We start from the raw sequence: 12,357 nt of genomic DNA, 5'->3' as shown, positions 1-12,357 counted from the left end.
GGGCCATTTGTGGGTCCGAGGTCTCTGCTGTCCTGTCCAGGGGATTGATAGACAGGAACACATCATAGCAGCTGGCCATCCCAGGCTTATGTTTGGGCTCCTAGGTTGTAGCTTCGTCGGAAACTCAAGAGGCTGGCCAAGGTCTCTGAGCTTCCCTGGGTCCCACAGCCAGCCTGAGCACAGCCAGATTCACCCCTGTGTGTTCAGTGACCTCATTCCAGTCAGATCATTGCCTGCATTGCACCCACAGACCATGGTCTAGGCCCAAACTCTGGGGTCCACCTCCAGGACCAGAAAATTTTGCAAGCATGTCACCCTTGGGATGCGAGTGGTGGGTTGGCTTGTGGGACCTGTTGGAAAGAACACAAGCAGAGATAGAACGTGACCGCGCCCGGCACTGCCAGTGAGAGTGCAGTCAGGCCCTGGTCAGGCTGCCACAACACAGGGCAGGCAGGAGGCTCCCTTTGGAGCTGGGAGGGTTTATATGGACGGAACCACTGAAGGGGTGAGGGCCTGGGCCGGACAGCTGTCACAGCCATTAGATACACAGGTGTGCTTTTCTGTTAGCAGCCGCGTGCTTTAGTTTTAGCTCCACACCTCCCTGTGGGGAGCTCCTTGCCTAGGTTTCAATTCCTCCCTGTGGGGTTAGGGCTGTCCAGGGTGGAAGAGCTGCCCCAGGCCCTCCGTCTGAGTGGGACGTAGTGCCAGCGCCCTGGGCTCTGCCTGCTCTTCATTACTGAGGGTTGGGTTGCACATTGCCAGGCCAGCATCTAGGTGTACTTTTCAAAGCAGTCTCAGAACACATTGCTGGCCACTTCACTGGTTACGTGACTGTTTCCCCTTCTGCCTGGTCACTCAGTATGCATCTTTTACTGAACTCTAAGGTCCCTGAGCATGACTTGCTCAAGGGAGAACCCCAGTGCGGAAACTGAGGGCTGGGGAGGCCCCAGTGCTTCCTTGAGAGTGTGCTGGTCCTGACTTTGTCCCCTTTCCTCCTGTCCTCCCACCTCCTTTCCCCAGAGACCTGGACGCCCGAGCCAAGAATGAGTGCTACCGAGCCACATTCCGGCTGCCCAGGGATGAGCAGCTGGACGGCCACACGAGCTGTACCCTGTGGACACCGTTTAACAAGCTGCACATCCCCGGCCAGATGTTCATCTCCAACAACTACATCTGCTTTGCCAGCAAGGAGGAAGATGCATGCCACCTCATCATACCCCTGAGGGAGGTCAGCATCCCCTGGTTGAGGGGCCAAGGCCTTTCCAGCCCCGAGGGATCAGTGGGCTCAGGGACCAGCCTGTCCTGCTCTGCCGTGGCTCACTGAGGGGCACCTGGGAGGAGGCCCCAGCCCAGGCAGCCACATGTCACTCAGTGATGGGACAGGTGGAGGGTATAGGCTGAGTGAGCCCCTCCACAGGCACCTGCACTGTGGGGGAGGCAGGCAGCATCGTGGGGGCACACTGCTTGTCCCGTCAGGTCACTCGCCTAGTGGAGACAGGGCCTCCCATGCATGAGTTTCTATCAGGCCTGCCTTCCGTGCCCTGCAGTTGAATTTTGGCAAAGCGCTGCTCTGTGGCTGGGCTTAGAGCACCGTGTTCCTGTACCAGTCACACACGTCACTTTCAGAGGCCACCTCACCAGCTCTCCCCGGACACACCACCTTGGCTGTGGCTCAGGCTCCAGCAGGCCATCAGAGGTCAGCCCTCCCCTGTTGGGCAGGGTTGGTTCTCACTTGCTCCTTCTTGGGTTTCTTGGGCTTCCACAGTGACCCTGATGGGAACAAGGCCATCTGTCCTGCACTGCAGTGAAGGGATGTGGACAGCAAGGACAATGGCCCCCACCCAGACAAAAGGCATGAGACTGACTCAGGACAGGTCCAAGGCCTCCTTTTCCTTTCCTTGTGGCCAAGCAGGGCACTGACTTTAATTATAAAAAGCAAGTGAAGGCTGGGCATGGTGGCTCACGCCTGTGGTCCCAGCACTTTGAGAGGCCAAGGCTGGCTGATCACGACGAGGTCAGGAGTTCCAGACCAGCCTAGCCAACATAGTGAAACCCCGTCTCTACTGAAAATACAAAAATTAACTGGGCATGATGGCACATGCACCTGTAGTCCCAGCTGCGCTGGAGGCTGAGGCAGGAGAATCACTTGAACCCAGGAGCGGAGGTTGTGGTGAGCTGAGATTGCGCCACTATACTCCAGCCTGGGCAACAGAGTGAGACTGTCTCAAAAAAAAAAAAAAAAAAAAAACAAGATTCTTCCCTGGCATTTGCACAAAGCCCTCAAGTTGTAAGTGTGGCCGAGAATAGGTGTGGGAGAGTTGCTGCCTCAGCTTCCCCAAGGGAAGTCAGAGGGAAGGACCTCAGAAGAGCCATAGCTCCAAAAGCTCCAGTTTGAGAGGCTCAGGTGTGACCTAGACCCCATATTCTTTTAGCACGAGGGCCCTGTGGATCTGTTCTAGGCACTGTACTGACCTGGCCCCCAGGCCTAGGGGTCTTCCTGACACCTGAGGTCCCATTTGAATTTGTCCTGCTGGGCTCTTGACATTTATGATGGTAGAGAGCCCTGGCTAAGCTTGGGGAGCAGGGCTAGCCCACACTGGAGGGCTGGGTGTGCTCCAGCGACGGCGCTCTGCAGCCGGTCAGGGTGGAAGTAGCGTACCCAGCCAGCACCAACCCCTCAACATACCTGCTCCCCCACGTTCCAGCCTGCAGGCTCGTGAGCACAGAGCTCATTCTGCTATGGGTCTAGTGGGCTCTTGAATTTCACTCCCAAGCATGCCCTTCTAAGCTTCCCTCAGGAAGTGACCCCACTTCCACCCTTTGCCTGGGTAAAATCCATGTATCAGCCTAGATTCTGGCCTCTTCCTCCTCCCTGTGTCCTCTACCTACAGCATGTCCTGCCGGCTCGCCCCGCAGAGCTCAGCCTTTCCTCTCCACCACCACTACCTAAGACATCATCATCTGCTTTAGCCACTCCCTAACCACACTTAACCCCCACCCCCCTCTTTCTGTTTTTGTTTTTGTTTTAAAGACAGAGTCTCACTCTTACCTAGGCAGGGGTGCAGTGGTGTGATCATGGCTCACTGCAGCATCGATCTCCTGGGCTTAAGTGATTCTCCCAACTTGACCTCCCAAGTAGGTAGGACAGCAGATGCACGCCACCACACCTAGCCATTTTTTTTTTAACAGAGACAGGGGTTCACCATGTTGCCCAGGCTGGTCTCAAACTCTTGGATTGAAGTAATCCTCCCTCCTCAGCCTCCCAAAGTGCTGGGATTACACGCGTGAGCCCCTGCACCTGGCCCAACACACTTAGCTCCTTTATGACGCATCCTCCCACAGCAGCCAGCAAAATTTAAAATGTCAAGTTGGGGGTCGGGCGTGGTGGCTCATGCCTGTAATCCAGCACTTTGGGAGGCCGAGGCGGGTGGATCACGAGGTCAAGAGATCGAGACCATCCTGGTCAACATGGTGAAACCCTGTCTCTACTAAAAAAAAATACAAAAAATTAGTTGGGCATGGTGGCGCGTGCCTGTAATCCCAGCTCGGGAGGCTGAGGCAGGAGAATTGCTTGAACCCAGAAGGTGGAGGTTGCGGTGAGCTGAGATTGCGCCGTTGCATTCCAGCCTGGGTAACGAGCGAAACTCCGTCTCAAAAATAATAATAATAATAAATAAATAAATAAATAAATAAATAAAATGTCAAGTCGGAGCGTGTTGCCACCCTGCTTAGAGTCCTCTAGTATCTTCTCCCACCTGCCTCCTGTGACCTGTGAGGCCTTCTGTGAGCCTCTGTCCCCTCTCAGACCTGTGCCCAGGCACACCCCAAGCATGCACATGTCCACATGTATATGTTCACACACAGACATAAAAAGTGCACATGCACACTCACCCCTCCCCCACTCACGCTATCCTGGCTTCTCTGGCCTTCTCTTCCTCCCTTAGGCAGTCCCACCCACCTCTGCAGGGTGACTGCTGTGCCCCCTGCCAGCACTCACCTGGCTGGACCAGGCCTTAGCTCAGTGACCACCTCCCCATAGGTGCCCTCAGTGCAGAGCTGCCTGGGGCCACCCAGCCTGCCCTCTTGCCAGCACTCACCCCCAATGATTGTGCACAGCTGGTGTGTCCCTCGTCATCTCCCTGCCAGGCCTTGGGCTCTGAAGAGGTGCCCACTGAAAGCCTGTTCTGTGCCCTCCATCCCTCAGAGGGGTTCAGAGCTGAGCTCCAGGACCCCTGCTTTCAAAAAGTGTTCCCTGGAAGCAAGTGCAGGGGACAGTCCTGCAAGCAAGGAACTGCTTGCCCTGCTTTAGGATAGCTGTCTGAGAGCCAGTAAAGGCCAGCAGCTCCCAGATGAAAGGAGGGACGGAATGAGCATGCTGCTGGCCCATGGGCATGGGCTGAGCACTTTACATCATCATCCTCAGAACCGCCCTGCATGGCCAGTGCACTTGCCCCCGTTGACAGGAAAAACAGGACCTTAGAGGCTCAAGCAGCTTGCTCGAGGCTACATGCAGCAGGTTGCAGAGTCAGGCCACTCACTGCATTGTGCCCAGGAGAGGACAGCTGCAGGACAGTCATTCACAAACCATGCCCAGCTGCAGGGCCTGAGATGCAGACACCCAAAAGAGTGCTTCTGCCTTCTCAGGTGACCATCGTTGAAAAAGCTGACAGCTCCAGCGTGCTGCCCAGCCCCCTGTCCATCAGCACCAAAAGCAAAATGACATTCCTGTTTGCCAACCTGAAAGACCGTGATTTCTTGGTTCAGAGGATCTCTGACTTCCTCCAGAAAACGCCATCCAAGCAGCCAGGCGGCATCGTCGGAAGCAGGAAAGCCAGTGTTGTGGACCCTAGCACAGAGGTGAGAAGCCCCTTGGAGGCAGCAGGGTTGAGTTGGGCCCAGAAAGAGCCAGGGCAGCCATCAGCCTCCCCACTGGAGCCTGATCCCATGGTGTCTGCTGTGGGCCTCGGGCTGGGGGCTGATGTGTGACAGCTGGCAAGAGACCCCTAGCCCAGCCTCATGCTGCCCAGCAATATCACAGCCTCTCTACATCCCCAGCCACACACCCCAGTACTCCTCATTCCTGCTGGGCCCGTTGACAGGAACCATCTCTGGCTGTCCTTTTGACATTGCTGCTACACTGAGAGCAAGGCCACACTGTGGAGGCCTGTACACTTTGGCTTTGTTCTCATGGCCTTTTCTGCCAGGCTTTCAGTCTGAGGTTCTTGCCGGTAGAACTGTAATATCACTATTGTACCAGCAAACTTAACAGTAATTCCTTAATATCATCAAATATTGTATTCACATTTCCCCATGTGCAAGTGTACTTTTCACAGTTTTATTATTTCAACTGAGGCACACAAAAGTCACACATGTCACTGGTGGTTGATAGGTCTCTTATATCACTTTAACCTATGGGCTTCTGCTCCACCTAGCTCCTCTTTTTCCTTCTGCAATATTTTGTTAAAGGAATTGGTCACTTGTCCCATAGAGTCTCTCATCATCTGGTTTTGCTGATTGCATCTGCCGCAGGCATTTAGCAAGCTCCTGTGTCCCCTGCTTGCTTTAAGTTGGTTGAGCAGTGAGACCCAGAGCCGTGATCACATTCAGGCTCAGTTGATTTCTGCTCTGGTAGATCTGCCTGTGGGCAAGCTTGAGGTGCTGCGTACTTTCAGCAAGAGATGTCTGGCAACTGGCCACATCTCTGTGCCACTGTCAGTCATTGAGAACATGCCTGGCTCCAGCGGCCAGCAGCATGCTCATTCCTTCCCTCCTTTCATCTGGGAGCTGAAATTCCCCAAAGAGGGAAGCTGACCCCAGGCACAGTTCATAGAGAAAAGGCCGAATACATATTTTACTCTTCCCTCTTACCAGTTGTCAAAATAATGATGAGTTGGTTTTTCTAGTGTCTTCCACATGTGACCAGTGAGTTTTTTGGTTTACTTTTTATCGTAATTAGGACCATATGGATTTAAGCAACTGGATATGTGTCTTTCCACTGGAATCACTATTCTTATTCTATCTGTGGCCAGAGGGGCTCATCTGGCATGGCCCTGAGAGTCCCTGGGTACAAGACTCATCGTCTTTGAGTCCTTGCTTCCTGGTGTGACAAGGTGAATGTGCTGCTGCTGTCGTTGAGTCTGAATTTGCAAAAACATTTGTCCATTAGAAGAGTCCATATGCAAATCCACAGCTCTAGCTTCTCTGGAAAAGTCAGTGCCCAGCCCTACAGGCCCCATCCCCATTGGGCAGCAGGCATGGGAGCCGTGGCAGCGTGTGTCCTCAGTGCCCTAGAACCCTGCATGGTCCGGCCCAGGCAGGCCTTTACATTGTCCACCCCAATAATAGATGCTAAATAAATTACTACATAGATGAGCAGATAGGAAGGAGTGGGTGAAATCAGTGTAGATTAGACACATTAAGAAAGGTGTGGAGGAGGTTGGGCTTCATCTGGGATTTCAAGAAAGAGTGAAGTTGGATTGGGTGGAGGGGCAGTGAGCAGGGTGGTCGAGCCTCCTCTGCCTCCATGAGGCCGCACACTTCCTGATGACTGAGTAAGCACCACTCACGGCCCCTCCCAGGCACTCAGCTTCGTGCATCCAAGCACATGTTACTGCATTCCTGTTAGGTGCCAGCTGTTATTCCAGGCCCCAGGAATAGAACAGTGAACATACTGGACACAGTGCATGTTCACTTAGAGCTAATATTCTGGTGAGGGAGACAGTAAGCAAATAAACAAACAATATGTCAGGCAGCGGTAAGGGCTATGGGTAGAAATAAAGCAGGATGAGGGGATCAGGAGTGCCAGGAAAAGAAGGGCTCCATTTTCTCTCATGCTAATGGGCAGCCTCTCTGATCAGGCAGCACTGGAGGAGAAACTTGAAAGAAGCAGGGGAGCCAGCCATAGCATGCCTGGGGAGAGGTGTTGGAGCAGAGAGCACAGGAAGCTCAGAGACAGGATTGGGTATTGCATGAGCTCCTGGGACCAGGGCTTAGGACACTGACTAGGTGTAGGAGACGAGACCAGAGAGGTGGCAGAAGGCCAAGTCACCAAAAGCCCTTAGGCCCTGTGAGTGCTGCAGCTTTGATTCTAGGTGAGATGGGAAGCCAGTGAAGAGTCATGACCAGAGGAGGGCACAACCTGTTTAAACACTAGTGGGATAACTGTGGCCACCCACTTTGTCAACGGATTAGAGGTGGCCTGTCTAATACAGCAGCCACATGTGGCTATGGAGCACTGGAAATCCGGCTGGTCCCAATGGAAATGTGCTGTACGTATTCACTATACATGGATTTTGGAGACTTAATATGAAAAGAGAAACAAAATATCTCCATCTTTTTTTTTGAGTCAGAGTTTTGCTCTTGTTGCCCAGGCTGTAGTGCAGTGGCACCACCACCGCAACCTCCACCTCTCGGGTTCAAGCAATTCTCCTGCCTCAGCCTCCTGAGTAGCTGGGATTACAGGCATTCGCCACCAGGCTCAGCTAATTTCATATTTTTAGTAGAGATAAGGTTTCTCAATGTTGGTCAGGCTGGTTTCGAACTCCCAATCTCAGGCGATCCGCCCGCCTCAGGCTCCCAAAGTGCTGGGATTACAGATGTGAGCCACTATACCCAGGCTTTTGTTTTATTTTTTTGAAACAGTGTTGCTCTGTCGCCCAGGTTGGAGTGCAGTGGCACAGTTTCGGCTCACTGCAACCTCCACCTCCCGAGTTCAAGTGATTCTCCTGCCTCAGCTCCCAAGTAGCTGGGATTGTAGGTGTCTGCTGCCAAACCTGACTAATTTTGTACTTTTAGTAGAGTTGGGTTTTTGCCATGTTGGCCAGGCTGGTCTCAATATGCTGACCTCAGGTGATCTGTCTGCCTCAGCCTCCCAAAGTGCTGGGATTACAGGCTTGAACCACCAGCCCAGCCGCTCCGTTGTTAATATTTTGGATATATTAGATTAAGTCAAATGTATTATTAAAATTAATCTCAGTAATTTAGGACTTTTTTTTTTTTTTTCTTTTGAGACGGAGTTTCACTCTTGTTACCCAGGCTGGAGTGCAATGGCGCGATCTCGGCTCACCGCAACCTCCGCCTCCTGGGTTCAGGCAATTCTCCTGCCTCAGCCTCCTGAGTAGTTGGGATTACAGGCACGCGCCACCATGCCCAGCTAATTTTTTGTATTTTTAGTAGAGACGGGGTTTCACCACGTTGACCAGGATGGTCTCGATCTCGACCTCGTGATCCACCTGCCTCGGCCTCCCAAAGTGCTGGGATTACAAGCTTGAGCCACCATGCCCGGCCTAATTTAGGACTTTTTAATGTGGCTACTAGAAAATTTACAGTTACATTTGTGGCAGTCATCTCTCTTGGGCAGCGCTGGACCAAGGTAGCAAGAATAGAAGCAAGGAGGTCAGATGAAGGCCATCACAGTAGCAGGGGCACAAGATGACAGAGTCCAGCATCAAGGATGGGAGCAGTGCAGGTAGTAAGAAGTGGTCAGATTCAGGAGGTAGATATTATTGTGATAAAATAGACGTAACAAAATTTACCATTATACATTTCACATTGTTAGGCCATCACCACCATCCATCCACAGAACTTTTTCAATTTTGCAAAACTTAAACTCTGAACCTAGTAAACAGTAACTCCTCAGTCCCCACTCCCCAGCCCCTGGCAACCACCATTCTACCTTTTGACTCTAAATTTAACTCTTCTAAGTAATACACATAAGTGGAATCATAGAGTATTTTCCGTCTTGTGCCTGGCTTATTTCATTTAGCACAATGTCCTCCAGGTTCCTCCCTGTTGTAGCATGCTCAGGATTTCTTTTTTAAGGCTGAATCATACTCCATTGTATGGATAAGCCACATTTTGTTCATCCATTGACACTTGGATTGCTTCCACCTCATGGCTATTATGTGTGATGCTGCTGTGAACATGGGTGGTACAGATGTCTGTTTGAATCTTTGCTTTCAGTTCTGCTGGGGACATACCCTGGAGTGGAATTGCTGGATTGTATAGCAATTCTGTTTTTAATAGAAGGAACCTCCATGCTATGCTCTGTGCACCAATTGTGCACCACAGTTGGGGGCCAGAACACCAACTGTGGCATGACTCCATGCAGACACAGAGCCAGTAGCTGTGCTCAGGCAATGGCAGGAAGGAAAAAGGGCTCTAATAGTCATAAGAGCCAGGGAATCCAGAAGTCACCAAAATACCCCTCACAGGGTACTACTCAGTAGGAGACTACTCAGCAAATGGAAACCTCAGCAAATGAATCTAAGGAGACAGCCAGTGAAACTGGGAGCAGATTTCTCAGGCTCCAGTTTATAGAAGAGGGTTTTTTTTTATTAATAGAAACACAAAATCCTGCTTTATTTCTACCCACAGTCTTATTGCTGCCCGACATATTGAATGGCTGAGGAAAGATCAAGAATGTTAGGGAAGCCCATGCCCTTGACAAACTTCTCTTCCAAAAGAAGAAAGCCCACCCCAAGAAAAAAAAGGACTGGGATTGAACAGAGAAGGAACACTTGGGGTAAAGGAGAAAGAAGCTTCAGATACAAGAGGTGGCTGATCGCAGAAAGCGTAGGAGAGAGGGCTACACAGACAGACAACAGCAGGGCAAGGGCCCCTCAGGCTGTGGAGTTCAGAAAGCTACTCTGACCCACAACTGCCCATACATAGAACATCCTGCTGAAAGAATAGGAAAAGTTGCTCCTCACACCCTGTACAAAGATACTGCAGGGGAGAAAATAACCAGAAAACTTCCACAGATAAAAGCATACCAGAAAACATTCCTCCAGGCAGATGAAAACTGTGTCCTAATGCTTCAAAGTCACCTCAAGGGAATTAGAAAAACTATAGAAACTACTAAAGAATGGGGCTGGGCGCAGTGGCTCATGCCTGTAATCCTAGCACTTTGGGAGACTGAAGCGGATGGATCATGAGGTCAGGAGTTTGAGACCAGCCTGGCCAACATAATGAAATCCTGTCTCTATTAAACATACAAAAAATTAACTGGGCATGGTGGTGGACACCTATAATCCCAGCAACTCAGCAGGCTGAGGCAGGACAATCACTTGAACCTGAGAGGTGGAAGTTGCAGCGAGCTGAGATCCCACCACTGCACACCAGCCGGGGAGATAGTGCAAGACTCCATCTCAAAAAAACAAAAAGAAAAGAAACTACTAAAAAATGGTATAAATTAAAAATGTTTACAAAGCTCAGGTTAAAAGTGACTAGTCAGAAAAATTCTTGACGTGACTCAGGAGGAAATAAGAAAAAACCCACAGAGATTTCTGAAATGAAAATCTGGAACACAAGAATGAAAATATGTTAAACTAAATAAGGAAGAGAGAGGAGAAAAATGGAGTCATAGGAGACTCAAACAAATAGAGAAGAGATTGTCCAGAGAATGGATAAAGAAGTCAGGCTTGGTCCAGGTATGGTGGTTCACACCTGTAATCCCAACACTTTGGGAAGCCAAGGTGGATGGATCACGAGGTCAGGAGATTGAGACTACCCTGGCCAACACAGTGAAACCCTGTCTCTACTAAATATACAAAAAATTAGCTGGGTGTGGTAACATGCACCTGTAATCCCAGCTACTTGAGAGGGTATGGTAGGAGAATCGCTTGAACCCAGGAGATGGAGGTTGCAGTGAGCCGAGATTGTGCCACTGCACTCCAGCCTGGGAAGAGAGTGAGACTCTGTCTAAAAAAAAAAAAAAAAAAAAAAAAAATCAGGCAAAGAAGATCCAACTTACATATAATTGTAGTGCTACCTCACACCCTTCCCAGAAAAAAGCAGTAGAATAACAGATAATAGAAACTCTGATTCAGGAAAACTTATAAAGTAAGTTTGAATTTGTATAGTGGAATGGTACATTGAATGTCTGGAAAAATCAACACAGAACACTCAATACTGACATATAATCTCATAAAACTATTAGATTTTTTGAGACGGAGTCTCGCTCTTGTTACCCAGGCTGGAGTGCAATGGCGTGATCTCGGCTCACCGCAACCTCCACCTCCTGGGTTCAGGCAATTGTCCTGCCTCAGCCTCCTGAGTAGCTGGGATTACAGGCACGCGCCACCATGCCCAGCTAATTTTTTGTATTTTTAGTAGAGACGGGGTTTCACCATGTTGACCAGGATGGTCTCGATCTCTTGACCTCGTGATCCACCCGCCTCAGTCTCCCAAAGTGCTGGGATTACAGGTGTGAGCCACTGCACCCAGCCCAAAAACTATTAGATTTTAAAGATTAAAAAGTTGTGCTGGGCACGGTGGCTCAAGCCTGTAATCCCAGCACTTTGGGAGGCCGAGGCGGGTGGATCACGAGGTCAAGAGATCGAGACCATCCTGGTCAACATGGTGAAACCCCGTCTCTACTAAAAATACAAAAAAATTAGCTGGGCATGGTGGCGCGTGCCTGTAATCCCAGCTACTCAGGAGGCTGAGGCAGGAGAATTGCCTGAACCCAGGAGGCGGAGGTTGCGGTGAGCTGAGATCGCGCCATTGCACTCCAGCCTGGGTAACAAGAGCGAAACTCCATCTCAAAAAAAAAAAAAAAAAAAAGTTATTCCAGGGCCGGGCGCGGTGGCTCAAGCTTGTAATCCCAGCACTTTGGGAGGCCGAGGCGGGCGGATCACGAGGTCGAGAGATCTAGACCATCCTGGTCAACATGGTGAAACCCTGTCTCTACTAAAAAAAAATACAAAAAATTAGCTGGGCATGGTGGTGCGTGCCTGTAATCCCAGCTACTCAGGAGGCTGAGGCAGGAGAATTGCCTGAACCCAGGAGGCGGAGGTTGCGGTGAGCCAAGATCGCGCCATTGCACTCCAGCCTGGGTAACAAGAGCAAAACTCCGTCTCAAAAAAAAAAAAAAAAAGTTATTCCAGGCAGGGTGCAGTGGCTCACACCTGTAATCCCAGCACTTCAGGAGGCCAAAGCAGGCAGATCACTAGAGGCCAGAAGTTCAAAACCAGCCTGGCCAACATGGCAAAATCCTGTCTCTACTAAAAGCACAAAAATTATCTGGGCTTGGTGGCACATGCCTGGAATTCCAGCTGCTCAGCAGGCTGAGGCACAAGAATCCCTTGAACCCAGGAGGTGGGAGATGGAGGTTGCAGTGAGCCAAGACCCTGAAAGATTCTTTCTCAGATGTCTGGATTGCAGTGGCACAGTCTCAGCTCATTGCAACCTCTGCAGTCTTTGCACTGCAATCTCATGCCTCAGCCTCCCAAGTAGCTGGGACTATATGCATGCGCCACCATGACTGGCTAATTTTTGTATTTTTAGTAGAGACGAGATCCAAGGTTTCACCATGTTGGCTAGGCTTGTCTCGAACTCCTGACCTCAGGTGATCCA

At 50.7% G+C, this 12,357-nt stretch overlaps 1 protein-coding gene across 2 annotated transcripts in view; it reads left to right on the top strand.

Moving 5' to 3' along the window:
• The window catches only part of TBC1D9B (TBC1 domain family member 9B), a 52,372-nt gene that overhangs the window by 18,892 nt on the left and 21,123 nt on the right, over nucleotides 1-12,357 (top strand). For both annotated transcript variants that reach the window (XM_039460661.2, XM_039460660.2), the window contains exons 6-7: nucleotides 1,021-1,228; nucleotides 4,645-4,857. In XM_039460661.2, the coding sequence (XP_039316595.1) occupies nucleotides 1,021-1,228; nucleotides 4,645-4,857 (421 nt within the window). The remainder of the gene's footprint in view (nucleotides 1-1,020; nucleotides 1,229-4,644; nucleotides 4,858-12,357) is intronic.

Source organism: Saimiri boliviensis, chromosome 20, assembly GCF_048565385.1.
Source record: "Saimiri boliviensis isolate mSaiBol1 chromosome 20, mSaiBol1.pri, whole genome shotgun sequence".
NCBI classification, from domain to species: Eukaryota; Metazoa; Chordata; class Mammalia; order Primates; family Cebidae; genus Saimiri; species Saimiri boliviensis.
This window is presented reverse-complemented; position numbering and strand designations above follow the sequence as displayed.